The sequence below is a fragment of the Elgaria multicarinata genome, chromosome 3, assembly GCF_023053635.1.
Source record: "Elgaria multicarinata webbii isolate HBS135686 ecotype San Diego chromosome 3, rElgMul1.1.pri, whole genome shotgun sequence".
Classification (NCBI taxonomy): Eukaryota; Metazoa; Chordata; class Lepidosauria; order Squamata; family Anguidae; genus Elgaria; species Elgaria multicarinata.
In genome coordinates this window covers 29,570,437-29,598,123 of record NC_086173.1, presented here as the reverse complement: position 1 = coordinate 29,598,123, position 27,687 = coordinate 29,570,437, and the positions used below count along the sequence as shown (strand labels likewise).

The window sequence follows — 27,687 nt, the reverse complement described above, 5'->3', positions numbered from 1 at the left end:
AGTTCTCTTTTTTACTCAGGTCTTAGTTCTTGTGATAACAATAATAATAAACTGATTTTAATAATACATCTTAATCACCCACGTTTAGTTTTTTTTACGGTTTTTAATGCTTTCTGTGTGTATGTTCTGTGTTTTAGAATTTTAAATTTTGTGTACTCGTTTTTATCTTAATTTTAGAATTTCTGTAAACCTGGCTATGGGAGCGGTATCTAAGTGTAATAAATAAATAAATAAATAAGTCTAAATTGATTTTTCCTTTATTTTTCAGATAAACTGAAAGCCAGGCTCTGCGTGTGTGTGACTTTAATCTAGTCTAATTCTATGTATTGAGTAGGATTTGTATATGGCTCGCATATTAAATTATAGAAGTACAAAAAGATCTGCTTGGACCCATGCATGAAACGTCATCCTTTCTTTTTATTCTATCCACTTCCGCTGACGTAATCTCCCTTTCTGGCGGAAGTGAGGGCAGTGATGCGTCCAGGCGGAAGTTCAGGTTTATGGTGGGGCGGCAACTGTAGCGGCCGCTGCCTCCCCTTCTCCGAGTGCGGGGAGCAGCGACGGGGATAATGGAAGCGGTAAGTGGAGAAGGAGCTCGGGGGCTCCCTTGATGACCGCCCCTGCCCGCTGAGCCAGCGGAAGGACCATTAATCCTTATACCGGATTTCCCTTTCCTTCGATGGTCTCGCCTTTAATATGGAGCAGTGGGCTCCGCAATAGGGGCTTTATTGGTGTGTGTGTTGGGGGGGAAGTATTTTATGCGAATGGAGTGTGGGTTTTCGGACCCTACCCGTTGCCTTAGCCTTGGATTAAGTAGCATTTATATAGCACTTAAGAGTATTAAAAGTGCCTCTCATACATGATCTTAGTTGTTAATTATTCCCATATATGGCAGACAGCGGGGCTGACGCGAAGTCACCCTGGTTTGTTCCTGAGCTCCAGTGTGGATGTTATTGCAGGCAGCTAGCTAATCCCGCGAATAGGGTATTTGCTTTAGCAGTATAATGCCTGAGCTGGGCATACATGAAAGATTGCAGTGGCTATTTCTGTTTTTAGTGGAAAACCTTCAAGATGCAGAGGTAGCTACTGCAGACTTCCTTGTATTCATGGTAGAACTGCCCAGATCTGGAGACTTCCTGAATCCACAGGTCACTTTCTTAACGCAGACTCGTTTTCTTTTCAGTACTGGATGAATAGCTATTGTGTTCAAAATTGCCAATACGGATCGAGAATGCCAGCTATTTAAATATGTTTTAAAAGTGGGGCTCCTCTTCTTCCTTTTTTTTTTTACCACTTAATTATCCTGATTTGTGGGTGTAAAGGGTAGTTAGTGCAGTAATTCAGTTTGACTGTGTTTCCTAGTAATTCTTACAAGGTAAAGTAAGTCAGAGTTGTTATCCCTGTATTACAGATAGGGAAACTGAGGGCCTTGCCTAAGGCTGCTGGGTAAGTTCACGACTGAAGTGAGATTTCAACTAGGGACTGTTTAAGCTTCCATCCGTCAGGGGATCCTTGTCTGGTCAGGACCCCCTGATAGTCTGCCATTGAATCCCTGGGCATTGTAAAAGATTCAGAGATGTTTGGTGGGCCACTCTCAGCACATGCAAGGCACTGGCCCAGACCTCTTGAGCTTCATTGTTCCCCAATCTGTGTGCCATCCATGCCAAGAGGGTGACCTTTATTTATTTATTTATTACATTTCTATACCGCCCAATAGCTGGAGCTCTCTGGGCGGTTCACAAAAATTAAAACCATTCAAAATATAAAACAACAGTCTAAAACCATAATATAAAATACAATATAAAAGCTCAACCAGATGAAAACAGCAGCAATACAAAATTACAATTTTAAAACATCAAGTTAAAATTTATTTATAGACTGTTAAAATGCTGGGAAAATAAAAAGGTCTTCACCTGGCGTCTAAAAGCATATAATGTAGGTGCCAAGCGAACCTCTTTAGGGAGCTCATTCCACAGCTGGGGTGCCACAGCAGAGAAGGCCCTCCTCTTGGTAGCTACCTGCCTCACTTCCTTTGGCAGGGGCTCACGGAGAAGGACCCCTGAGGGTGACCTTAGGGTCCGGGCAGGTACATATGGGAGGAGGTATTCCTTCAGATAGCCCGGCCCCAAGCCATTTAGGGCTTTAAATGTTAATACCAGAACTTTGAATCGGGCCTGGACCTGGACTGGCAGCCAATGAAGCTGGAAAAGGACTGGCGTCATGCCAGAGGACATCCAGCTGGCCTGGTGGATCCACAGGGAGAGGGCCTAGAGACCCGTGCCCACCGACCCCTTCATCTTCCCCGAAAACTACTTGCAAAACCCTGTGTGAAAATCAGTGTGTGTTCTAGAAGGCACCCAATACTCTCATGAGGCTGTACGTTGCAGGAAGAAGATTGGTAGTAGATGGGCAAGCTGTCTTTTGGGGAATCCTGTCCACCACTATTGATCATCTCATTGAGGACCCCTGTGAAAACTACTTGTCTGACATCTGCAGGAAAGAGTCTGCAGGCTTATGCTAACACTTAGAATCATTGAATCTTAGGTTACTGTGTTTCTCATTGGATCTGCAGTCTTCACAGCAGTGATAAGAGCCTGGCTGTTGTGCACAGATCTCTTATCTAAGGATGGAAGGGACTGAAGAAGGTCTGCTTCCATGTGACTGCAGGTTTACTTTTGCAGGTTACCTTTCCTGCTGCGTACCTTGTCTGGGATGTAAAAGGAGAACCTACTGCTGCTGTCCCGCCCCCAAATTCTGATCCTTGGCAATTGTGGCTGTCACGGCAAAGAAGCCATTTATTACTTGCTGTAGCAGCCACCACCATGACAGCAGCTGTTGCCAGCACAAATAACTTCATTGCAAAGATAGCCTCAACTGCTGAGAACTGGATGGATGAGTGGAGTGGAGTGCCCAGCAGTGGCTTTGCCACCTTTCTCCCAGAGAGAGTGCAGGACAGACAAAAGTAACTATCCTATGCTCAGTTATATGAGCATAACCCCGCTTGAACTCAGTGGGACTTTCTTCTGAGTAAACATGCATGGGACTGGGCTGAGGTCCAGCCTTCCTCTCTGTCCTGCACCATCCATCTCTGGTTCCCTGCTCCCAATTACATTGGGCTGATTGTCCTCAAAGGCTTTAGAAGTAGTGAGACCTGGCTACTGGCAGAAGACAACCTGACATGAATAGCGAATTAGAGGCAGCTGGTTGCTTAAATCATCCTCAAGTGTTTTGTGCAATATGGCCTAAATGCTGCGGTGTCATAAAATACTTTGCTCTCCTGCTTACCTTTCTCCCAAGATAATGTGTGTACTGTTCATAGTGAGGCTTCATCGCCACCAGCACAATACAATATGTGGTTAACATTTTTTAAAAAATCTGCCCTGTTATTTGGGAGCACCTTTTCAATCCATCAAAAGGGTTTTAATCGGTTGATCTAATCTCTTAATTGCCTTTCTTAGTGTCTTATTTTGAATCATTCTGGCTGCAGGATACACCTTGCCTTGTTGTGGAATCTGTGGGAGAAACAAATAGCCCAGTTCACATGGCATGACAACTCAGTTTAATTTTTTTTTAAAAAAAATCCTGGGTGTGTGTGAACAATCAGACACGCTGGTGCATGCTGGTACCCAGTTGCTCCCTCTTTGAATGAGAGTGGCTAAACAACCCAAGGATGCTCCATTTCTGGACTGTTTGTTGTGATGTCTGAACTGGGAATTCTTGCTTGACTCTCCATCAACAAGCCAGAGAAATAACCCAACAAACAACTGAAATAATCTAACATCAAAAAATTATCCAACGGCAAACTCTGGCTTGTCAAAGGAGAGACAAGCCAAAGATCCTTGTTTGTGCATCACAACAAACAACCCAGGGATTGGGCAGTGTGCATCGGCATGCTCACTTGTTCACAACAACCCCACTTTTTTTTTTTTAAAAAAAGAAACTGCTTGTTGTAACATGTGAACAGGGTCAATGGAGTAGCTGAAAACTTTGCCTTGGTGTGCTTAGGCATGTCCAGGAAGAGGAGGCAGTTGTAAATCTGCTCTACTTGTTTTCTGGTGGGTAATGCCAATGCTTGAAATTGTGAGTAGAGACATTTTCTGCAAGAACTAATGTCGAACTAAATTCTGCGGTTTTCAGAGTCTTTATGGAGCCTTTGGAAAATGGTTTTTTTCTCAAGTGCACCATCTCTTGCTGGTGATCAAAGCCTTTTAAAAAATCCATTTATACACAAGAGAGCCTGCCTCCTATGTGATATCGAGCAGAGGCTTGGTGCCTTCTAGCCTGTGACCTTCCCCTTTCTAATCCTCATTCTTATTTATATCCCCTGTGATGGCTCCTGTATTGCGTGACGCACAAACTGGCATGCAACTACAGCAGGTGTGGCAGACCGAGAGATAGTCCTGGATGCTTGCAGGCAGAGAGCAAGCACAGGAAATATTCCTACATGGGTGATGATGTAGCAGGCAGAGGCTCAAGAACTTTGCCATCTGGGTGTGGCAGTAGGTGGTGCCGTTGTAGTGGATCTGGTAAAACAACACATATATCTGTATTGCTCACACTATGACCCTGTTCAGATGACACCCTAAGCCATGGTTAGGCCGCTAACTCTTTTGCAGCAAATGGTTAGTGAGCATGTTTAAACCATGGTTAAGTAACACTCTAAACCATAATGTTTAGCTCAAAATATTTAACCACCATTCTGAACAGGGTCACTGTGAGATTGCATGTCTGCCAATAGCAGCCTTCCCCAGCCTGGTGTGCTTCCAGATGCATTGGACTGCAACTCCCATCATTCCCAGCCAACTATATTGTTTGAAGCGGGTTTGTGTGGCTTGTTCTGTGCACATGGATGCTCATGCAGAGAGTGTGCTCAGTTAAAGCATCCCTATACCTAAGGAACTTCTGTTGCAAATGTGTGAAATGTATGCAGGCTTATCTGGAGGGAGTTTAAATGCGATCAGTGATGAGTTTACATGAGGTATGGAACGAAAAAAAATATAGTGATCCATTTTTAAACTTGCACCTGCATAAATCCCATTCACAAGGGATATGAACTAAAGTATTCTTGGGGGTAACAATGGCCTGAGGACCTGAAATGAGTTCTGCCAACAAACTAACATTTCATAGGTTTCGCCATGAAGTGGTGGTTAGCTAACGGTGAAGGCTTTACAGTGATGAAGAAATTATAGTCAGTAGTGAAAAATCCAAAGAGGTACGTAACATTACAGAAAGGATGGAATCTGTCTGTCTGTCTGTCTCTCTCTCACACACACACGAAAACATTTTTTCTTTTCATATGAAACTGTGGGCAACCATTTTAGCACCTCGAGTAACATATGATAGGGTGCCAGAGGCCAGATAAAATTGTTTTGGGGTGCTCACATCTGGTCTGCAAGCTTCAAGTTTTACAATCCGGCCCTACAGTATAAAGTTCTGTGACAGATTGATAGTAATGTAATGTTTATATTGTTTGTAGATAATGTTTTCATGTATGTGTTGTGTGGAAAATAAACTTTAAAAAAGAGTTTAGGAAAATTCTTGGGAAACTTGAATGCTGACAAATACGTTATACGTTTTGGAAATGTATGTACCCCGCTGCTGCTAAAGCCTGGATTGTGTTTACAGCCACCGAGATGGTGTACGTGGAAGAATTTTGTGCTCTTCAGATTCCTGTGATAATTATGCTTTGATTCACCCACAAATGCATTTCGAAACATCTGCTTCTATCTGCAAAGGAAGGGCTGGTGGTTTTCATTTCAAGCAGTGTGCTCTGCTTGAAGGCCTTGCTTTTCGGGTTTAACTTGGTGTTTGCGATGTCAGCCAGCATCTCTTGTTTCTGCACGCAGGCTGCTGTTCAACTGCTGCAGCAAGGATCTTGGCTCAGAGTGAAGTTTAGATTCCACTGTGCTTTTGGCTTGGTTGCTTAGGCTAGCCTTTTCCGGGCGTCCCCTTTGTCGTGGGATCAGGGCCTTTTCCTTTTCAGCCTCCCCAGGCAAACGTATGTTTGGAAGTGACTTCCCAACTCGGAAGGCACTGACAGCTGGGCTCTGTCATACCCCAGAAGCAACGCAGGCTGTTGTGGGAACACAATAAACTGTTTGTGGGAGAGGGGACGGAAGCCACTGAGGACACAATTCCATCCGCCCAGCTACTGGGAAGGAGCCTGTTTTGAGTCTTGAGCGTCAGCATAAGGAGGTGGGATTTCTGAGTTGGAGTTCCTCATTGGATGTGAAAGGACAGCCCAAAACCTTGTCCCAGGTCAGCTGTTCAGGCTCCTTGTGGGATGCGTAACAATCTGCTGCTCTTCTCAGAAGCTTGGGCTGTATGTGCACCTGGGTTTTCTCCGCTTAATCTTCAGAACAATCATGGGATGTCGGTTAGGCTGACTAGCTGAGCTTCATGGCTGAACAGGAAACTGGTCTCACTGGTCAAAGTCCAACTCCCTGTCCCTGGGCTGTCTGAGAGGACAGAAAACTGCATGCCCAACTCGCCCCCTGTTACTTTTCCTTTTGAGCTACTGATATTCTCGCTGCTACTGAGCTACTGATATTCTCCTGAGATCTCGCTCGTGTGTGTGTGTGTGTGTGTGTATGTCTGTGTCTGTCTGTCTGTCTGTCTGTCTATCTTCAGCACCGACAGCTCTGGTGGGTTGAAGTGCCTAGATACAGAGTGATTCCTAGTCTGACTGCCGGGGTTATCTTTCCATTTGTATGCCTCTATGTGTATGTATGTATGTCATATGTGTGTGGGATGGAGATTTTCTAAGTAGTTAATATTAGGGCTGGAATGTTTAGCTTGTTAACCAGATTACGTGATGTAATTTTTTTTAATCAATGAAAAAGGTGCCTTTTTTCAAAATGCATAGATTTTTAATAGTTTTTGAAGTACTTATGAAAATAGCAGGTGACAGGCATTCTCTCTCTCTCTCTCTCTCTGGAAGGGGTGCTTCTCTTATGATGGCTCAGTTCAGACAACACGTTAGTCAGTGCAGTGTGAAAACTCCACTCAATGATTGAGTTTTTAGGGGGTAGTCCCCACACAACATGTTCTAACTCCACCGTTGTGTGAGTGTGGGCTACCGTGGAGTTGAGTAAAATCCATCGTGGCATTTAATTGACAATTCCTCTGTCCTATCTCCTGCCCCGATCCTCCCAATGATATCCCATCAGCCATTGCTGCAAAAAACAATCTCAGCGGCTCTCCTAGAGTGGCATTCCCTTCTTTCGCTGCTCTTGCCAGCGAACTCTGTAGCCAGTGGGAAAAGTCCACTCAACGCAACGAAGAACTCCATGGAGTTCTCTACACAACACAACAGTTGTGCAGGAACTCTCCCCTGTACAGCCTTGATATTCTGCATGATGTGTTTTTAAAAAAACCCACTCCACTCTGGGGTGGAGTTTTCCTACCAAACAACACATTTCTCAACGGTGGTGTAAAAACTCCAGTGTGGAGTTCTAAAACCACCGTTAAGAAATGTTTTGTCTGAGCTGAGCCGATGCCTCCTGAAACATATGGGGCATTATTTAAAAGAATGGGTTGGTCATGCTGGCTGAGGAGGATGAAATTTGTAGTCCATTGGCCATGCTGGCTGGGGAGGATGGAATATGTAGTCCATTGGCTATGCTGGCTGGGGAGGATGGAAGCTGTAGTCCAACACATCTGGAGGGCACCGGGTTGTTGAAGACTGGTATAGGATGTCAGAGGAATCATTTCTGTAGCAAGGCACCTCCCTGATTTCTCTGTTTTTGTTTTCTTGCAGGGCCCAATTCCTGAGAGTGGGCTGGAGAAAGGCCTGCCCTTATCAGAAGGTGAGTGACACTGTTGGGAGTTTGGCAAAGAGAATGGCCTGGGGCAGTCTCTCCCGCCCTGGGGTCCCCAGGTGTTGTTGGGTCCCCATCGTCCCTGCCCATTGGCCGTGCTTCCTGGGGATGATGAGAGGTACACCCCAACAACTCCTTTGGACCTAAGGTTGGGAAAGGCTGGCCTGTGGGTCGCTTAGCAGAGGCTGCTCTCTTTCTCTCAATCTCTCTCCGGGTGGGTAACTGTGAAAACATGCGTTTGAGATATGTCTTTGGAGGGCACCGTCCACTGTGCCCTCTTGTGAGTGTCCCATTAGATGTTGTTCCACAAAGTATCATGTACAGTGGTGATGTGCTAAAAAGAGTAAATGTTAATTGGAAGAGCAAGAGAGCTTGTAGTTCACCCTTGTAACCCTGAAATGAATGGGACTTCCTTTCTCCCTCCGTGTGCCACTGCATTTTAAACAATCTACCTCCTTTGCTTAGTCCCAGTACTGGGAAAAAGGCATAATAATAATAATAATAATAATAATAATAATAATAATAATAATAATAATAATATGCCTTCCCGCAGTTTGAGGTCTGAAGTGTGTTTTGGCAGTTGTTCATAGTGCCCCTGAATTTGTTTCCCACAGCAGATGTGGATTCCAACAGTGGCATCTATAGTGGCTTCATGAAGTCGCATCGCTGCTACGACCTCATTCCCACCAGCTCCAAGCTTGTTGTGTTCGACACGTCTTTGCAGGTGGGTAGCCTCCTTTTTGGGGGGCGGGAGGGTAGCGGAGGAGTGACCTCCAGCGGGTCAGGCTTCCTGGGTTCATCCTCGTCTCCTCTGATAGCAGGGCAGCAAACTGGGACCACTGAAAGCTCAGAGGGACGTTTCTGCTTATCTGGGGTAGCTTCCAGGTAAGCAGAAAAAGACAAGTTTTTTTCGGGGGGGGGGAGAATCTTGCAAAGCTGTCAGGGGTGGGGGAGGTTGTGCATATGTGCTGCCCTCACAGGGCCCTAGCAGCATGAGGGCAGAGATGTAGGTGCAAGCCACCGGTAGGTTAGAGAAGCAAGTGGCCTGGTGCTCACTGGCTTTCGGCCTGATGAAGGGATGAGACCCCTCCCCCGGTACTGGAGGTGTGCACTGTCAGGCAGACATCCCCTGACATTTCCTCTGTCACACACACTTGCCCCAGCAGCTTTAAGCTGTTTTAGGCCCTGCTCAGAAGACACCTTAAACCACGGCTTTAACCACGGTGGATAAGCCAGAAAGCCAGGCTGTGTTCAGAAGACACCTTAAACCACGGCTTTAACCACGGTGAATAAGTAAAAGGCCTTATTTATTTAGCTGAAGCACTCTGGATCTGTCTGGGCAGTTTACAACAATTCATAAAATAATAAAATACAAAAAAAATACAGCATAAAAATGTGCATAAATAACATTTAAAAGAATTTGGACTGCTAAAAACAGTTTCAATAAAATAGTAGAACTGTTTAGATGACTGACATAAATGCCCCATCCTATGCTATTAAATACCTGGGAATAGAGGGCAGCCTTAATCTGACATTGAAAAGTTGACAGTGTTGGTACCAGGGGGGCCCATTGGACTGGCTCAGGATTTTATGGCTTCCATTACAGCCATAGGCCTGTCTCATTTGATCCTTAGCCCTACCCGTATGGTAGGGGATATTCTCCAGCTGGTATTTGCTGGCCAGGGCAGTGGTATTCTCTGGGTAGGGGAGTTCTGAAGGACTCCAATTGTCCTGCTAGGGTTCAGAATTATTGGGACTCACAACCTCCACAGCGGCGGGGGGCCTATTAAGAAGGTCCACCTTCAGGGACTCCTGGATCCAGAAGGATTCCCTAATGCTCCAAGGGTTTTTCCTACCACAAGAGTTGGTGATCTTCTTGAAGTCCTGGTAGATTTGTGGAATGGGGAGATGACCAGAGTGATTGACCCAACCACTTCAAAGTGCTTTGAGCCCGGGCCCTTTGGTTTCCGAAGGAGTGTACGGCAACAAAATGCTTAGGGTGACAGCAAGAGCAACGTTGGAGGAAGATTTGGGGCGAATCTGACCAAGTGCTGATTTGAGCTCATGTGAAAGCATAACCCACGGCCATGGAAACAGTGACGAGATCATTCTTTGCCTTAATTGCATAGCACAGTGTTGTCCGGCTGTGCCTGTTTCCAACGGTGAGAGGGCTATTACATTCTGAGCCCTGGAGTAGTGATGGAGAACCCACAGCAGTGGGCTGTGATGAGTTTGCACAACACATTGCTGATGAAGGAGCTCATATCCACTTTGACTCCAGGGTAGGTGTTATGGAGGTACCCAACCCAATGGATATGACTTCTCTAGATGTTGACTATTTTAAACTTTGATGCTAAGGTTGTTCTTTTCTTTAATTAATTCACCTGATTATCATGCATTTATTTGTATCAGTTCGTGTAAAAAAAAAATAGTACTGGCAACCGAACCTGAGTAGGGTAGTGCTAAACTGCTTGAGGTTGGCTTCATTTAGAGCCCAAATGTATGCAAGATAAGAGGGGAGCAACCCGTTCAAAACAACGAGTCAGTTGTGATATTTCATGTTTACTTTTGGACTCTGTTTAGAAAAATAACAGAACTACTGCAGCTCTTTCCATTTCGCAGCCTTTGTGCACCTGACAAAGCGGATTCCAATTCCCAAAAGCTTGTGCTACAATAACAGCGTTAGTCTCAAAGGTGCCACAGGATGCTTGGTGGCTTTTGCGAACACATCTACCCCTCTGGAATTCTTGAAAGATGAACCAGTGTTCCTGCTCCTTCCTTTAACTGCTTTCTTAGTAAGAAGAGGAATTGGGAGCATGTTAAGCATATGTTAAACCAAAAGAGATGTTTGGGGTTGCATCACGACCCCACTGTATAAATACACTGTTCGTTTGTCTGACTTATAGGTAAAGAAAGCCTTCTTTGCATTGGTGACCAATGGCGTGCGGGCTGCCCCACTCTGGGACAGCAAGACGCAAAGTTTTGTGGGTAAGTGTGTCCTCTTCTTGATTTCCCTCCACTCCTCCCCCTTATTGCCTATTGGCTAGAACTGATCCCTTTCCCCTTCTTCTCTCCCCCTAGGAATGCTCACAATCACAGACTTCATCAACATCCTGCATCGCTACTATAAATCAGCCATGGTAAGTACCCTTGGAGCTCTGCATCCCTTTCTGTTTGTGTTGTGCCAATAGATTTTCATGATTGTGACTGAAATGCAGTCTCTAATGCAGTTTGATCAGCTGCCATGGTACCGTGGCGATCTGGGTTTTCTAAGAGCCAAGTGTCTAGCCAATCATAATCATAAGAATTTTATTTCTTATCCGCCTCTCCACTTGGATTGAGACGGGGAACAACAGTGAATATATAAAACACATAAAAATTGATTTAAAACATAGTATACGTGATTAAAACATCCTAAAACCATTCTAAAATTCCACTGGATAGGCCTGCTGGAATAGATCAGTCTTTATTACTTTTTAAAATGCTAAAAAAGTGTATGAGAAAAATATGCAGGAGAGAGAGAGAGAAGGCTTTGATTGGACCTTCAAATAGTTTAGGGCTGGTAGTTTGTTTAGTTAATAAACTCAACCACAGAGGTTCCCAGGGAGGCAAACCACGCAGGATGGAGTACAGCAATAAAATCTAAAAAAACAAAAACAGAACAACAGATTCAATAAAAATCCTATAATGAAACACAACAGTAGTGACCTTTTCATTCATCCTATTTCTCAACCCTTCAGAATCTAAAATGGAGGTCAGTTGGGGACCAGATACCTTGGGTGGACGTGCTCCCTGCTATCTGGACCAATCGTAGGTGGATGCAAACTTGGATTGCAAAGGATCTTGGGAGAAGCTTGTGCCCCCTGTAGCAATGGTTCAGCCTTAAAGAGGCTCACTTCACAGCTTGGCACCCAAAGCTCTCGTCAACTGGCTCATGCCGCTGCGGGTATTGCCAGGGTAGCATCTTCCATCCCTGGGGAATTAAATCCCATCCTGACTTGTCAGAGCAATCTAGAGCCCCCACAGTCACAAGCGTGGGTGGATGGGTGACGCGGTAGCTCTCACAGTGTTGATACTCTGCACTGTTGCTTGTGTGTCCAGGTGCAGATCTATGAGCTGGAGGAGCACAAGATTGAGACATGGCGAGGTAAGGAGGAGGATGGTGGTATTGGGGCAAAGCGGATATGGGGTGCTTCTTGCGAGCCCACACCAGAAGAAGGTGTTGGGTGTGTCCAATGGATGGTAAAGAGGGCAACAGTGGAGGGGAAGCCGTCGCTGCATTTAGCAAAGTGCTTCCTCTTCCTGCTTTCTGATTGCATCTCTTGCCACGGCAGGAGGAGCTGCAAGCTCCCCCTCCTTCCCGGGCACGATCTGTGTGCTTCCTTCTCTCCTCCCCGAATCGCCACAGTTGGGTAACTGATTCTTTCTGTTCCACACAGAGGTCTACCTGCAGGACTCCTTCAAGCCGCTGGTCTGCATTTCACCCAGTGCCAGGTAGGAGGCTCCATCAGTCTGAGGTTGTGTGCTCCTCTGGGGGCTCGTCTACACCAAGCAGATATTCCACTAGGAAAGCGGTATATAAAAGGCAGGAGCCACACTACTGCTTTATAGCGGTATTGAAGTGCACTGACAACTGTTGGGGCCCATCGACACATACTGTATGCTGCTTTCATACCACTTTCATAGTGTTATATCTTGCTTGGTGTAGATGTATCATGGGCCCCACCAGTTGTCAGTGCACTTCATTACCACTATAAAGCAGTAGCATAGAACCTGCAGTGCACTTCAATGCCGCTATAAAGCAGTAGTGTGGCTCCTGCCTTTTATATACCGCTTTCATACCGCTTTCATAGTGGAATATCCTGCTTAGTGTAGATGAGCCCTGGGTCTATATCTTTTGAAGGGTTGCTGAGCTCCTGCTCCCTGCCACTCTCTGCCTCTGGCATGCGCCTCCTTTGCCACTGCCAAAGCCCCCACTGGTTCAGCCAGTTCTTCAGCCATCTCTTGTCCCTGTAGCCACCTCTTGCCCCTTTGGCAGATGCGTTGGACCACCACTCCTAGCATTCCTATGCTGGCCAGCAGTCTGACACATCTGGAGGGCACCAGCTTGGGGAAGGCTGCCCTATAGTGCTTGAGACTCTTGTACCTTGTTGGGAGTGGGGTCCCTTGCATGGGCCCCGTTTGACTTTCTTTCTCGCTCCAACCCCTATGAACTACTCAAGCCAGGAGCCCCGTGTTACAAGTTGACATAAAGGACCAATGACTAGCAGTATTCTGTATCCATGTCCAGAAGGCCACATTTTCAGGGTTGAATGATATCGTATCCTGAAAATCTTAGAGTTTCCTTTGTAAGCCATGCTTCTTGCCCACTTGGTTATGGAGAGAGACTTGGAAATGAAAGATGTCTAAGGAAGGCTCACCAACAGACGGGCAGAGGCTTCAGTACTGTACTTTCTGTTCCTGAATCTTTGCCCCAATAGCCCACCTTCATGCTTGTTCCTTGCCACAGTTTTTTTTTGGAAAGCCTACCGAAGTTGTTCCTTAGAAATGAGGGTAAATTAAGAGACATTGACATGGTCATAAGCCATTGTCATAAGCCAGGTTTCTGGAGGAGCCTTGGCTTACTGGGTTTGGGCAGTGTGCCCGTGCACATAGCCGGCTGGGTTATTTCTCTGGCTTGTTGAGGGAGAGAAAAGCCAGAAGTCCCGGGCTCATGTGTCACGCTAAACAAACCACAGACCAAAGGTGGAGCCATCAGGCAGGGTTTGTGGGTGTGCTGCTTGTAAACAACAAGCCAGGGTTCTGAAGGATCATGATATACAAACCCTGCCATTATTTATTTGACATATTTAGAAATTACCCCTCCGCCTACTGGGCACTGAAGGTGATATGCGAAGTTCATATCAAAACAATAAAATCTGAATAAAAGCGATGCGTCATCACAATGCAGAAGCCATCACAATAAAAGCAAAATGGAAAACCATTAAAAAAAATCAATGGAACTGTACTGTCTGCACTGCCTTCCTAAAGCATAAGGAAGAGGTCTGATCTCCCTTGAGAGGGGGCCCCTGCAGTCAGGGTGCTGCTACCCCCCCCCCCCAAAAAAAAAGCCTTATGCCAAGTGCCAACCAGCCTAATCTCTCTAAGTGATTTGACATATTTCACTGCTTCCAAAGACAATTGCTGGGTCACATGGGAGGTGGCAGCCTTTCAGATATGCTGGCCCCAAACAGTTTAAGGCAGAGCTGCGGAACTGGTGCCCTCCACCCTTTTTTTTGGTCTCCAATCCCCATCATCCCTTACCATGCCATGCTAGCTGGGGCTGATGGGTGTTGGAGTTCAGCACCATTTATTTATTTACTTCCAATATTTATATACAGCTCCACATCTAAAATGGATTCAAAAACATTTGGAGAGCCACAGGTTCCGCTCCCCTACTTTAAGGCTTTGCATCTAATACATTGGCATACAATACAAAAATATCGCATTTGCATTTTTTAATTAAGAGTCCCCCTCCCTCGCAACAAGCCTGTCAGAGAGAGGGAGCTATTACTTCTGCGTCACAGATGTGGGAAAGAGAGGCTGAGAGAGTGAGTTGCATTTGGTCAGAGATGGGCAGCTGGTTCCCTGCGGGTTGTATCTGAGCCCTGAAGCCATTTTCTCTGACCCATGGCCGCCCTACTGAACCTCAGTCACGATGTGGTAACATATTTACCCATAGTGTAATCAACAAGGGGAAAAGAAAACTTCTTTCTAGTTGTAAGATAAGAGTTCACACTTCAATATAACATTTCTCTTTTGGATTTTGTATGTAATGCCACAGCTATGTTTGAGCCAAAGTGCTTCTTAAACACGACACCCTTAATGCACCAACCTTATTACAGGATCTTGCAAATCTGTAAGGAGAAACATTTGTGTGGCAAAATAAATCCCTGCCCTGGAAGTTAGAGTGCCCCCTGAGAATACTGGTTCTGTCTTAGACGGCCCAGAAAGCCTATGAGAGATGACACAAGCTATTTATTTATTTGCATTTACGTGGTATCTATCAGATAAATTCCTTAAGCATCCTACAATTGTTTAAAAAACAGAATGCAATAAAACCTAATGAAAATCTAAAAGAAATCAAGGGACATCAAAATAAAAGTAGCAAAAAATGCAAAGCCAGCAGGATGAAAAACAGTGCAAAAGCCAACATAATAACATGCAATACAAATGAATCACGTAAACCATTTAATATATGAGCTAAACTACCAAAATGTCATAGGGATTAAAGCAGAGGTTTAAAAAGGCCTGGGAGAACAAAGAAGTCTTAACCAAGCTCTGAGAAAAATTTCCCTGGAAAGAGTGTTCTATAACGGGGGTAGGGGTGGGGGGCACCACCAAGAAGGCCCTCTCTCCAGTGGCCACCCTCTGAGCTTCAGAAAGAGGGAACACACAGAAGACAGCCTCTGTAATTGACCTTAGGGCTGGGGTAGGCACATAAGGGAGGAGAAGGCCTATCAGTGATGTACTTGGGGACCAGCTACCATCCTTCCCTGCTAAAGCAGGGGTAGTTGCGGGTTTGTTTTTTATTGGTTTAAGATAACACTTTTTAATTAGATTTGCATTGTTTCTGAAATGGCAACTTTTTCCCCGAAATATGCAAGATTTTTACTTGTCCTGAGTCCTTGGGTTGTACATTAAATAGAGCTGAACTCAGCAATCCCTGCTGCCTGGCATTGGATTTGACCTCCTCCCAGACTTGAAGATAGATCCAGGGATCCCAGCTGTACTCCTGCCATGAACTTTACGCACATCCCTTGTGGGGCCAGGGAGAGACTCTGGGCCCCTTTGTCCTTCTCGGTTGTAATGTGCTTCCCCCAATCCTGTTGCAGCCTGTTTGATGCCGTCACCTCTTTGATCCGGAACAAGATCCACCGGCTGCCTGTCATCGACCCTGACTCCGGGAACACGCTCTACATCCTGACGCACAAGCGCATCCTCAAGTTCCTCAAGCTCTTTGTGAGTGCCCCTCCAGCCAGGCCTCTTGGATATCGCTATGCGTTCCACCCCCATCTCTCTGCCATCTTGTTCCTTTTGCCCACAGAGGCCCAAGTGGCTGTAAGAAATGACCTCTTGTTGTCCTGCAGATTGCAGAGTTCCCCAAGCCGGAATTCATGTCCAAAACCCTGGAGGAGTTGAAGATCGGCACCTACGAAAACATTGCAATGGTCCACACCAACACCCCTATCTATGTGGCGCTGGGCATTTTTGTACAGCATCGGGTCTCTGCGTTGCCTGTGGTGGATGATTCAGGTGAGGGGCAGCACTGTGGAGCTAAAGTTGCGGGGCGGAGTGGGGGGGAGTGGAGCAATTGCAGGAAATGCTCTGAAAAGATACCTTTCCCTGACCCTAATGGGCCACAAACGAGGTACTGGAATAGAAGCTGCAATGATAGCCATCATACTTTATCCAACTGGTGTTAATGGCTTTTTACCCGTGCTGATGTTTTTTTTTTTTTTTAAATTTTTTTATTTTCTACAATACTAAACATATACATACATCACATAAGAAAAAAACACACAACATACTACATAATTTTCAGTTGAATACAATATCTTATCTTAATAACATAATCTTAATAACATAATCAATACACCTACAGTGCACCCCCCACCACGGGATCTCATTCCTGCTTCCAAAATCTCATACTTTCTTCTGCTGGTGGATTCCCACTCCCTCTAGAAAAAACAAATATTAGGAACTGTTTCCAAATTCCTTCAAAATCATTTGATTTAGCTATACCTCTTCTCCATTTAATATTACTTGTTAATTTATCATTAATAGCTATATCCCACACTTCTTTATACCATTCTTCAATAGAATATTCCCCTTGTATCTTCCAGTTCCTAGCTATAATTAGTCTTGCTGCAATCAACAAATTCGTTATCAGTTCCTTAATTTCCTTTTTACATTTAAAATCTTCTTCAAATAGCGACAGCAATGCAACTTTTGGTGTTCTTTCTATCTTCATTTCAACAATTTCTTCAATCTCCAGAAACACCATCTTCCACAAATTCTGAACATAGTTACATTCCCACCACATATGCATATACGTTCCTTTAACCCCACAACCTCTCCAACAATTTGCCGATTGCTGCTTGTTTATCTTATTCAATCTAACCGGAGTTAGGTACCACCTCCATACAATTTTATAATAATTCTCTTTTATTCTTACTGACATATTTCTCAACGCTCTTTGCCTCCATAATCCCTCCCAACCCTGTTGTCCTATTTGTACCTTCAAATCTGTCTCCCAAACCATTTTACCCGAGTTATCCACTGTCCCTTTCTCCACCAATATTCTGTATATTTCGCTCATCAACCCTTTTAACACTGTTCTTTTCCCCCTTTCCTTATCTTTTTTATCTATTAATTCTTCAAACCTTGTTAATTCTCTACACTCTCCATTATCTCTTACCCACTTTTTAGTCCATTGTTCTAATTGCGTATAGTTTAACCAAGTTAACTTTTTATCCTTCAAGACTTCTTCTATATCCTCTCTTGTACCCATTCCTCTTAACCAATCTCTTAATTTCATTTTATTTCTCTTTATTAAAACTTTACTTAATCTACTTTTTAATTCCTCCGGGAAATTCTTCAACAATATTACCGGTGACAAGGGAGAGCTGCTCGGAAGCAGCGCCCCTTTATATTTACTCCAAATTTCCCAGTGAGTCCTCAAAAGTGGGTTATTTATACCTTCCACCCATTTTTTTTTCCCTTCCATAAAAAAAACATTTTCTAATTTAGTCTCTATATTACTCATGTTTTTTTCTTCCATCCAATCTAAGTTCCCTAATCCTAAAATTGCCTCCATTATATATCTTAATCTATTGGCTGCATAATATAATATAATATTCGGGAGACCCAATCCTCCCTTTTTTTGACTCAAATACCATTTACTTTTATTTACCCTCGCTTTCTTATCACCATTACAAAAATTATTTATGATCCTTTGCCAACTTTTTAACTCTAATTCTGAAATTTTTATTGGTAGCATCCTAAACACAAAATTTATCCTTGCTAAAATCTTCATTTTTATTAATGCTATTCTTCCAAACCAGGATAAATTTAACCTTTTATATTTTTCCAATTTTACTAAAATCTCTTTTTTTAAAACATTTAAATTTTCTTTCTCTAGATTCTCTAACTTCTGCGTAATTTTTATTCCCAAATATCTAATCTGAGTCTTAACTCTCATTTCTCTTCCCTTTTCTTCCCAATCTTTCTCTTCTTTTTTAGTATAATTAAATAACATCAATTCTGATTTAGACCAATTTATTTTTAACCCCATAACAGCCTCAAATTCTCTCAAATGTTGTTTAATTCTCCCCATCTTCTCTATTGGATTCTTAATCGTCAACAACGTATCATCTGCACCCGTGCTGATGTTTTGGGAAGGCTGGTTTACAGTCCATTCCACAGATAAACAAGTAGTCCTTGGACCCTGACTCCCTCCTCTCGCTCCCTCTCTGCGTGTATAATCTTTCTATGATACCTTTTCTTCTGGGATATTGGAGATTGCAATGCTCACGCCTTTATCCTGTGAGCCTCCTCGTGCAATAAATGAGACTCGGGTCCAGGTGTCTCACATTTGTGAGATGAGATCGGCTTCCACTAAGGGCAAGACGTTTGGGGCAGGAGAATGAATGCTCACCCCTACGAGGTCTGTGTTGCTCTTTCCCTGCTGGCCTTGAGGGAGCATGTGAAAACTTTCTGATCTCATCAGGTCAGGGTGGAGGTTTCTAAACCACAGTGTTGCTTTCTCTGCTGCTAGACTTTGATATCTGTAGAAGTGTTGCGGGATTTGTTTGTTTTTTGCATATTGAAATGGTAGTACGTGCAGTATCAGAGGCTATGTACACCAGTTGCTAGGGAACATGATTAGAAGAGTGGTATTACACTCGTGTCCTACTTGAGTTTCCCACAGGCCGCTATGGGCCTGTTCAGATAACACACTAAACCATGGTTAGGCCGCTAACCCTTTTGCAGCAAATGGTTAGTGAGCATGATTAAACCGTGGTTTATGTAGCCACCATAATTAGAAATGGTTCACATGCCATGCTAAATCATTATTATTATTATTATTATTGTTATTGTTATTATTATTATTTGCATTTGTATACCACCCCATAGCTGAAGCTCTCTGGGTGGTTCACATAAGATAAAAACACTTAAAAACAATATACAAAGATTAAAAAACCACAAAAACAAGCAAAATACATGCCATGATTTAGCATGGCATGTGAACCATTCCTAATTATGGTGGCTACATAAACCACAGTTTAAACACACTCACTAACCATTTGCTGCAAAAGGGTTAGCGGCCTAACCATGGTTTAGTGTGTTATCTGAACATGCATTTAAAACCAGTATAACAACTTTAAAAACGATGAGCCAAAGAACAGACTCAGGGTCCCAGGGTCATTACATATTGCTAAATGCCTGGGAGAAGAGAAAAGTCTTGACCTGGTGCTGAAAAGATGACAACGTCGGTGCCAGGCAGGCCTCGTCTGGGAGATTGTTCCACAGCTGGGGGGCCACCACAGAGAAGGCCCTCTCTCTTGTCCTTGTTCACCACTCTGGAATCTGGTTTAGATAATTGAGCAGTATATAAATACTGTAAATAATAATAATATTAATAATGATGATGATGATGATGAAACACCGTTACAATGATCGTGTGCTTTCAAACCATTGCAGTAGCTTGGATATTAAGCAGGATGGTGTACTTTGCCAGGTCCAACCCACCTTCAAATCACCGTTTGCTTCACAGCGAACACCTCGACCGCTAATACCAAACTCAGGTAGTGAGTGCCAATAGAAACGGAGCCACAAGAAGGCTACTAAGAATCTAGTGGGAGGTATTGGCAGATTCAAGGTTTGTAGAAATACAAACATAAAAAAAGAAAGAAAAGGAACCCTAAAAGGATTTTTTTTAAAAAAAAAACACCTCAAAAAAGTCCAGTGGCAATTAAACGCATTCAGTAGCTGTCAAACGTTGAGTGTCAGTTCAAGAACAGGGGGAAAAATTAAAACAAGGAGGTGCAGGCCGAATGCCCTGCTTGAGCCTCTAACAAAAGGGAACTCTTTTAGCTTGAGGGCTGAATTCAATTATGAAGAAGCATTTGGGGGGGGGTCAAAGGAAAAAGGGGGTACAGCCCAAAATATCAGCATATTTTAGTTTACAACTCTTCCTGCCAGTCATTAAGCTGTAGGAGAAACATTTCAACCTTTTAAAATTGTACCAGGAAACCACGGAAGGATCGGCCACTGGGACAGTGGAGGCTGGGCGCTCCGATGTCGGTAGGGCTGCGAATCCGCTCCGGATTTTAGTCAGAACCCGTCAGAACTCTTAACGGAGCTCTCCAAGGCTCTTCCGCATAGGGGCACACTAAGCCATAATGCTTAGCTCAAAATGCTCAACCGCCGTGGCTTAGCATGTTGTGTGTACAGGGTTTACGTGAACCTTAGAATACTGGACTAAATTGGACCCTTGGTCTGTTATAGCAGGGCTCTTCTTAGGTTCTTATATTTTCAAATTTTATAATTTGTGGTGTTTGCTCTTGGCTGTTTTTAGATTAAAGATTTTTGTGACGACCTTGTGTGCCTACTTTTGGAAAAGTGGAGGTGCACGTGTCTTAAGGAATCAATGTTCATGTTCACGGTCCTTCTGCCCCACATGGGATCAGAAAGGAATTGCCATCCTTGGCAAGTGTGTTCCCCCCCCCCCCCGCCTTCCTCACTTGAGTTTGGGTTGGCATGCTAGTAAGAACCATCTCAAACTGTCCATCCTGTGAGCAACGTTTTGCAATGCATCCAGTTTGAAGTACTACCTCACTTGAAATTGCGTGGGGTACTATGTCCCATCTCCCTTCCAACGAAGGACCTTAACCTGATCTCAGTGTGGGAAGTAAATAGATAGTTGTGGCTGTCCTTACAAATTCCTGTCCATCTCTTTCAGGTCGGGTTGTGGATATTTACTCCAAGTTTGATGTCATTGTGAGTATGTCCCCTGTCTTTGATAATGCATTGCCCGCTGCATCATGGGCATAAATTCAGTATTGTTTATATACTCTTCAGTTCACCCAAGCTTTGTGTAAGGCCCCTTCTTGGCTTATCTAGCTTATCTACCTTACTATCTTATGAGCAGGGACTGGTCATAGCGAACTCCCCTTCCCCAGGGCATATAAAAATTTGACGCCACAGAAGCGGAAATCTTGCTAAGGCACCTCATATATTTTATAGAAATGTAATTAATTTCTATAACCAACTCCATTAATATAGGAATGATGTTATGTTCACATTTATTTATTTTTTAATACTCAAAATCAGGGTGGATTTGATTTAAATCACGATTTAAATCACTACTCAGACTCGATTTAATCATGTGACTCCCCCCCCCCTCAAAGTGCACTCTTCCTCGCTATATTTTACAAAACTCAGAGTTACCAAAGACTCATTCTTGCTGGTATAATCTTAATATTAACAACCAAGTAAAGGTTTCATTATTAGAATAACAACTTTTCAGATTAGTTTTAATCTTAGCTTCTTGTGCAGATCTATTCCACTCCCAACAATCTCTATTCATTGAATTTTTTGAAACTTAGCACTTAAGAGGCAAGGGGTTGATTCTGTGTACATAGATAAAGGAACAATGGGATTGTGATCTCTGCAGACACAAATTCACAGTTTTGAGAACTGTAAAACCAAGCATCTGTGATAATATCTTCTAGATAGAAAAATTGCCCAATAATCTTACAGAAACATTGTGAATGGATTAATGGAATTCATTTACCAAAAAATTTAAACTTCATGCTACATAATTAAAAACTAATCCTTATTTCATGATGAATAACCTTTGGACTATAATGTATCTTAAATAGAAAAAGCATTTTATTTAAAAAATCCGATTTAAATTTAAAAAATCCAATTTAAATTAAAAAACACAATTTTTTAAATTATTTTTTAAAATCATTGATTTTTATCCACCCTGCTCAAAATAGTTAGGAAACTTAGAATGTAGCAAGTCCCTTGTGGCTTGTATCGCTGTCATTGTTGATTCGAATTCTAATGCAACCTCGCTTGGCTGAGTTGAAGTTGAACCCGTGGAACTTCCTAGTGTGTGTTATAACAATTCTTGCGGATAGAAACAAAGGAAGAAGTGGTCGCATGGGCTAGTATAGGAACAGAAATTCGCAGAGGGCAGGTACTAAGAAGTTGAGCATAGAAGTCATGACTCCCTGCTAGACTGGCATTGTTTAAGCCAGGGGTGTACATTCAGATATGAGGTGTTGGGTGGAAGGGTCTTGTACCCCAATAAAATTGGGCTGGTGGAGTTTTGCTCAGGATCTAACTGAGGTCAAGAAGGAAATGGAAACTTGGAGAACTCTTCTGCAAGCCGGATAGAGAATCTTTGTGGGCCGGGAGTTCCCCATCCCTGCTGTAGCAGCAGACCTGGTGGATTCAAACTTAAGAGATTGGTGTAGAAGTATTCTCCCACTTGCTGCCCAGGGCACATATAGGTGGGGAAGGACAGGCCTTGGAGTCAGTGAGGGCCAGCTATGCCGCCAGATGTTCTCACCTCCTTGTCTCCCTGTGACCAGAACCTGGCAGCGGAGAAAACTTACAACAACCTGGATGTGACGGTGACCAAGGCACTGAAGCATCGCTCACAGTACTTCGAGGGTGTGCTCAAGTGTTACAGGCATGAGACGCTGGAGACGATAATCAACCGGCTGGTGGAGGCAGAGGTATTCATTCCCCTCTTCTCTAGCTGCTACACGTTTCACCAGGGCAGGGAGCAGGAACATGTGGCCTTCCAGATGGTGTTGGACTGCAGGTCCCAGCACCCCTTACCATTAGCTATGCTGGTTAGAGCTGACAGTAGCAACATCTGGAGGGCCACATGTTCCCCACGCCTGCAGTAGAGGGAGCGAGGTTTCAGTGGTGAGGCAGGCTGACTGGGACTAGTTTGGGGTAGAGTACGGATACATATACACCTTTATCTGGGTTGTTTTTGCCCAGGAAGTGGCAAAGATGAAATTGAAAATTAAATAGACATTTTGGTCTCTCTCGTGGAGATATTAAAATCAAGGTACTTCTGTGGTCAGCTGAAATGTGGTGCGCGCACACTGGTCCCTAGAACAATGTGACAGTTATTGGTCAGTTGTTTCGGTCTTGTTTATGAGGACTATTTGAGGACTACACTCAAGTAGGGAGCTAGACAAGCCCCACACATGATGAAATGGGGGGTGGGGATATGGGAACTCCCTCCTCACACACTGTAACAGTCTTTAGATTAAGGGCTGGGCATTTGCAGTGGAAGTCAGGAACGTATCTGTGTTTCTTGGTACTATTGCAAAATTCCACATATGTTCCTAATTTCCATTACATGCTAGTTCTGCGTCAGTATTAACAAATATACTGCATCTTGAGAGTTCTGTTGTAATGTGTTCTAGTTTAGCTAACTGCGAGTATACATGAACATTTTCAAAGCAATAGAAATTGACTTTCACTGGCCAGGTACAAATCCTACAGTAGTAAGAGCTTGTCTTTGCAGTCAATCCAGCAGTAAAATACCAGCACTAACGTGCCCACAGTGATCCTAGCATGCTCCTTTATGACTGGTCTTCCAAGCCTCTTGATTGGCTCCCTTGCCCTTTCCATGGAAAAGCTGCATTTATTGTCAAGTGAAACACACAGTTTACAAAGACTGTATTCAGTCTGATGGGGAGCCAAAGGTCCCGGCAATCTCAGGTGCTCTTGACTTGCCTCTTAAGGGATCAGGTACACAATAGCGTGGCCGTTGTCTTTGAAGGATGGGATCCTCATTTCCTGAGCATGTCAGCAAAGGCTCAGGGTGGGGTGAGTCCTAAAACCCCAAGTTTCTCTTTTGTATGGACGATGGGGATATTCAGTTCTGGGTATCACCTTGGGATTGACCATCGTTAAACCTTGATTGTGTCAAACAAGCCGTCACAACCCTTTTCTGTAACCAACAGGTTCATCGGCTGGTTGTGGTGGATGAAAACCAAGTGGTGAAGGGCATCGTTTCCCTCTCGGATATTCTGCAGGCCCTGGTCTTGCCTGGTGGTCAAAGCCCTGAAGTGCAAGAGGACTGAACCTCCCATCGTGGGCCTGAAGCGCGGCACGGCTCTCCTTTCTGCGTCGCTCTTTTGGCCGAACAGTTGCAGCACGAAGGAGGCTGTGTAGCCCAGTTGCAAGCCAACCCCCCATGGGACAAATTACCTTGGTCTTTCAAACCAAACCAGGCTGTGTGTGACCACCGCCTCCTCCACCATTTCACTTGCAAAGGAGCTCTGAGGCCTGCTGTCACCTGGCACTGGTTTAGTCCTCAGGGTGCAGCCTCGCCAGGCGGGAGGGAGTTGGGGCAGGCTTCTTGGCAGAGTGTGAAGTAAATGTGTGTGGAAGGGGCCGCATAAAAAAAGCCAAAACAAAATGACAAAAACCCTGACAAAGAAAGGAGGCACCCAGCAACTCTCAAGTGGGTGACCTGTGTGTTTGCGCCTCTTTACAGCTTTGCATGCCATGTGTATATATAAGGAGAAAGTGTCCGTGTGAGTGAGAAATTGCCACCCTAGTGCCACTTGCACCTTCCACCAAGCAATACCCTTTCGTTCACAGTCTCTTAGGGAGTTTCTGTCACCTGCTCTGTCCTTCCCAGCTGCAGAGCCAAACATACCTGATTTTCCCAGGAGCTGAAAATCCTTTCCTGGGTCATAGGGGATGGTGGTCAGCTGACCAGAGCATTTGAATTCCTGTTCTGTGTAGGGGGAGCTTCATTAGTCCCCTCTCTCCTGAAGGTTGCTTGCTTCAGTCCTTGCTACAATCCTGTCCACCAGCTTAGCAGCGGGAGGACTGTAGTCATCCTGGACTGTCCTAGCCTTTGAGACAGGATTTCGAGTGTTTTGAGAATCGGCATCCAATTTTTCCGTACCAAACCAGAGGCAGAAGTGTAACCCCCACCACACACACACACACTGCAAGAGTCTTTCCTGCCATAAATCTCACCTCTTTTGCACATTCCTAAAGCCCCTTGTAAATTGTACAACATGTATTTTTGTAAAGCCACGTTTCCTATCTCTAATTTTCCGTCCGCACTTCCTGGTGTGTGTTTTTGGGCTGGGTCTCCATGCGCCACCTCACCTGGGTCTTGAGAGAGAGGGAGAAAGGGAGTGGTGGTTTTTTTTAAAAAATATTTCAAGTCCATGCAAGGGATCCTCTCAGGCCACTTCCCCATGTGTGGTGTCAACTATTACTTGGTGGATTTTTTTTTTTTTGAGATCCTGTACTTAATAAAAATCAAAATGTCACATTTCAGGTTGTGTTGTCTTAAGAGTGAATGAGCCTTGGTAAACTGAGGAGGTGGGGAGGGAGGAAGGGGGTGTTCCCTTCAAGAGATGAGAGCTGTTCCCTGATCAAAGGAACCCTAATTTTAGGGTGTTCATGCTCTTGAGTTAAGTAGTCAACTCTCCTTTTTCATTCAAAGTAGAACAGGTTAGAGTGTCCCCCTTTTCTTGGGATTTCTTGGCTGAATCTGACAGTTTTGAGAGGCAATGGCCCAACTCATATCCCTCCCCCCAATGGGGCTGTTTTTTGCTATTCCAAGGCATTTGGTGGTGGGACTTTGAAACCGTCCATGGAGCTGCTTAGAGCCCTGATACTTCTCTTCATTACATATTAGCCCCACCAAAATGTGTACTGTTATGCAAAGTGCTGATCTTTATTTTGTCTACATCGAGAGTTTGATTTCCCCCACTTTTATTTCCCAATATAGTGTCCTCCAGATGTTTTAGATTACAGAGTCCATCATCTCCGATCATTAGCCTGGGCAGATGAGAGTTGTAGTCCAACAACATCTGGGAGGGCACCAGGTTTGAGGAGCATGTTTTACGCTCTTGTTTTTCAGAGTGTGTTCTAGGGAAATCTGACCTTATCACAGGACTGGAAGTATGGGGAAATCACTAATGGTAATAAGTTTCCCTGAATGCTCACTGCTACCTTTCTTCACCTCATGTGCAACTATAATTTTTGTGTGATAGTGCTCACGCTCTTGTTTACATGGGGCAATGGGAAGCTCCCAAAGCCTGCCTGCAGTTCCTTGTTGCATTAGAACACCCCCCCCTTCCCCAAATCTTTTGCACTGTGCATGGCTTTCTCGGCAGAATAAATCAATGCAGAAAGGGCTGCTTGAGGAGAAGAGTGTGAAAACCACTGTTCCACATAACTAGCTGTTGGTCCAACATGTATTAGCTGTATTTTCTTCAGATGTCACTAGTTTATTCACACACGCACACCTCTGAGGGGAATTTGTGTGTGTGGGAGCGGGGTGGGTGGGGAGAGGCAGAAGAGGAAGTCCTGTTGCCCAAGTGGAGGTCTGTACAACATTGGGTTCCACCCCTGTACTGCTCTTCAGCCATACCATCACAGTGATTTACATAAAAATAAATCAAAATGGAAAATACAAAGAACAAGCCAGAATAGTACAATAAAACTTCTTTCTCTGCTAGCAACATGTCAGTTGCACCTCATTGTCAAGGAAATTCCCTGATCCAGTAGGGAGGGGACAGGAATCCAGGCATGTCCAGGTTCAAAGACTTTATTCAGGAACTACGCATGTAGGAGAAATCTCACCTCCAGCAAGCCGAAGGCTGAACACTGCCCATCATGCACATAAAAGCACACTTTTATACTTTCAAAATTGCTCTGATGAAATGATACGTTTCCCTCCTGTGACTGATCACAAGTCCCATAAATCCATTCTTACATAATGCCATATTTTGGCAGTCTATGACCAGTACAAAAGTTGCATTCTGTTCTTTGATAAGCCCCCCAACAGTGAATGGTAAGTCCAGAGTATGCTCTGACCTTTCCAAAATACCCAGTCAGGGGGGCTTAGGCAATAAACAGAGAGACTCCTTCATGTCTGTGTAACAGAGCCTGGTTCCTAAACAGGGCAGGTGTGTTTTTAGGAAAAAGCAACATTTGACACTCTGCCTAGGTGCAGAGTTCAGGTCAGCCTTGGGCTTTTCTGTGCCTCTTTATTCGAAAAGGGGAGGGAGAGGGGGGAAGAGAGATTTTGCGTGCTTGTGCACTTTTCCACATCAAAGTTTGGGGGGTTTCTTCAGATTTCCCTGTCACCATTATGTGCCACATAAGAAGGAGCAGTGTGGTGTGGTGTGCTTGATAGCCAGGTAAAATCTCTAATAGTGCTTCACCCCTTTTAAGGGCTGGGTTGATTCAATTCTGTGGGGCTGGGATGGGACGCTCCCACCTACAACTGTGATTAGTAATTCTAGGAAACCTCAAACTCCAAGGAATTTACAATTTGAGAAGCTCCCTGCTATCTGCTCTCTAGCAAAGGTGGCTCTTCTCATCTTGTCTTGTACCTTTTTCTAAGGTCTGTGTCTCTGCCTGTATCCCGGTCACCCTGTTCCCTCACCATTGCCTTCAGCGCCAGGAATGTGCTGATCCAAGCATCACTGCCCAGACACCAAATCCCTGTTTGTTCTGCCTGGGCCTTTTAAAAAGGCGGAAATCCCCCAGGCACCCAGCTGGAGCCATGGGTGGTGATGGCGTCTCCTGAAGCAAAAGGGGGACAGCATTTGGGACCAGGCAGCCGCTTAGGAATGGGGTGCTGCACCACAGAGCAAGCTGAAACAAGGAGTAAAGGTGAAATGAAACAACAAAGAGGCTGGTGGGGTGGTGGTGACCAGTGCGAGTTTCAGAGCACAGAGTTGCTGGTTTATTTGGTTAAAGTTGGGGCACTCGAATTGGGACTTCTGTGTGGTTTTCCTAGGCA

At 44.4% G+C, this 27,687-nt stretch overlaps 1 protein-coding gene across 3 annotated transcripts; it reads left to right on the top strand.

Moving 5' to 3' along the window:
• The first annotated feature begins 472 nt into the window (after window positions 1–472).
• Window positions 473–25,201, top strand: PRKAG1 (protein kinase AMP-activated non-catalytic subunit gamma 1). Of its 3 annotated transcripts, XM_063119790.1 has the most exons (13): window positions 473–578; window positions 5,128–5,212; window positions 7,760–7,808; window positions 8,438–8,544; window positions 10,727–10,808; window positions 10,902–10,960; window positions 11,922–11,967; window positions 12,260–12,314; window positions 15,695–15,821; window positions 15,950–16,115; window positions 20,827–20,864; window positions 22,469–22,615; window positions 23,867–25,201. In XM_063119790.1, exons 4-13 carry the CDS (start codon window positions 8,473–8,475, stop codon window positions 23,984–23,986), a joined length of 912 nt encoding a protein of 303 aa, XP_062975860.1. In that variant the 5' UTR covers window positions 473–578; window positions 5,128–5,212; window positions 7,760–7,808; window positions 8,438–8,472; the 3' UTR covers window positions 23,987–25,201. The 3 variants fall into 3 exon arrangements, with proteins under 3 accessions (XP_062975860.1, XP_062975859.1, XP_062975857.1); XM_063119789.1 differs by lacking the exon at window positions 5,128–5,212; XM_063119787.1 differs by lacking the exon at window positions 5,128–5,212 and having other exon boundaries at window positions 8,435–8,544.
• The last annotated feature ends 2,486 nt before the right edge of the window (window positions 25,202–27,687 follow it).

What these genes read in the sequence shown, in the direction of transcription:
- PRKAG1 (XM_063119787.1), top strand. An exon ending in TGCATTTCACCCAGTGCCAG is followed by an intron (nt 12,315 to 15,694) that starts GTAGGAGGCTCC and finishes ATCCTGTTGCAG; the next exon opens with CCTGTTTGATGCCGTCACCT. An exon ending in TCAAGTTCCTCAAGCTCTTT is followed by an intron (nt 15,822 to 15,949) that starts GTGAGTGCCCCT and finishes GTTGTCCTGCAG; the next exon opens with ATTGCAGAGTTCCCCAAGCC.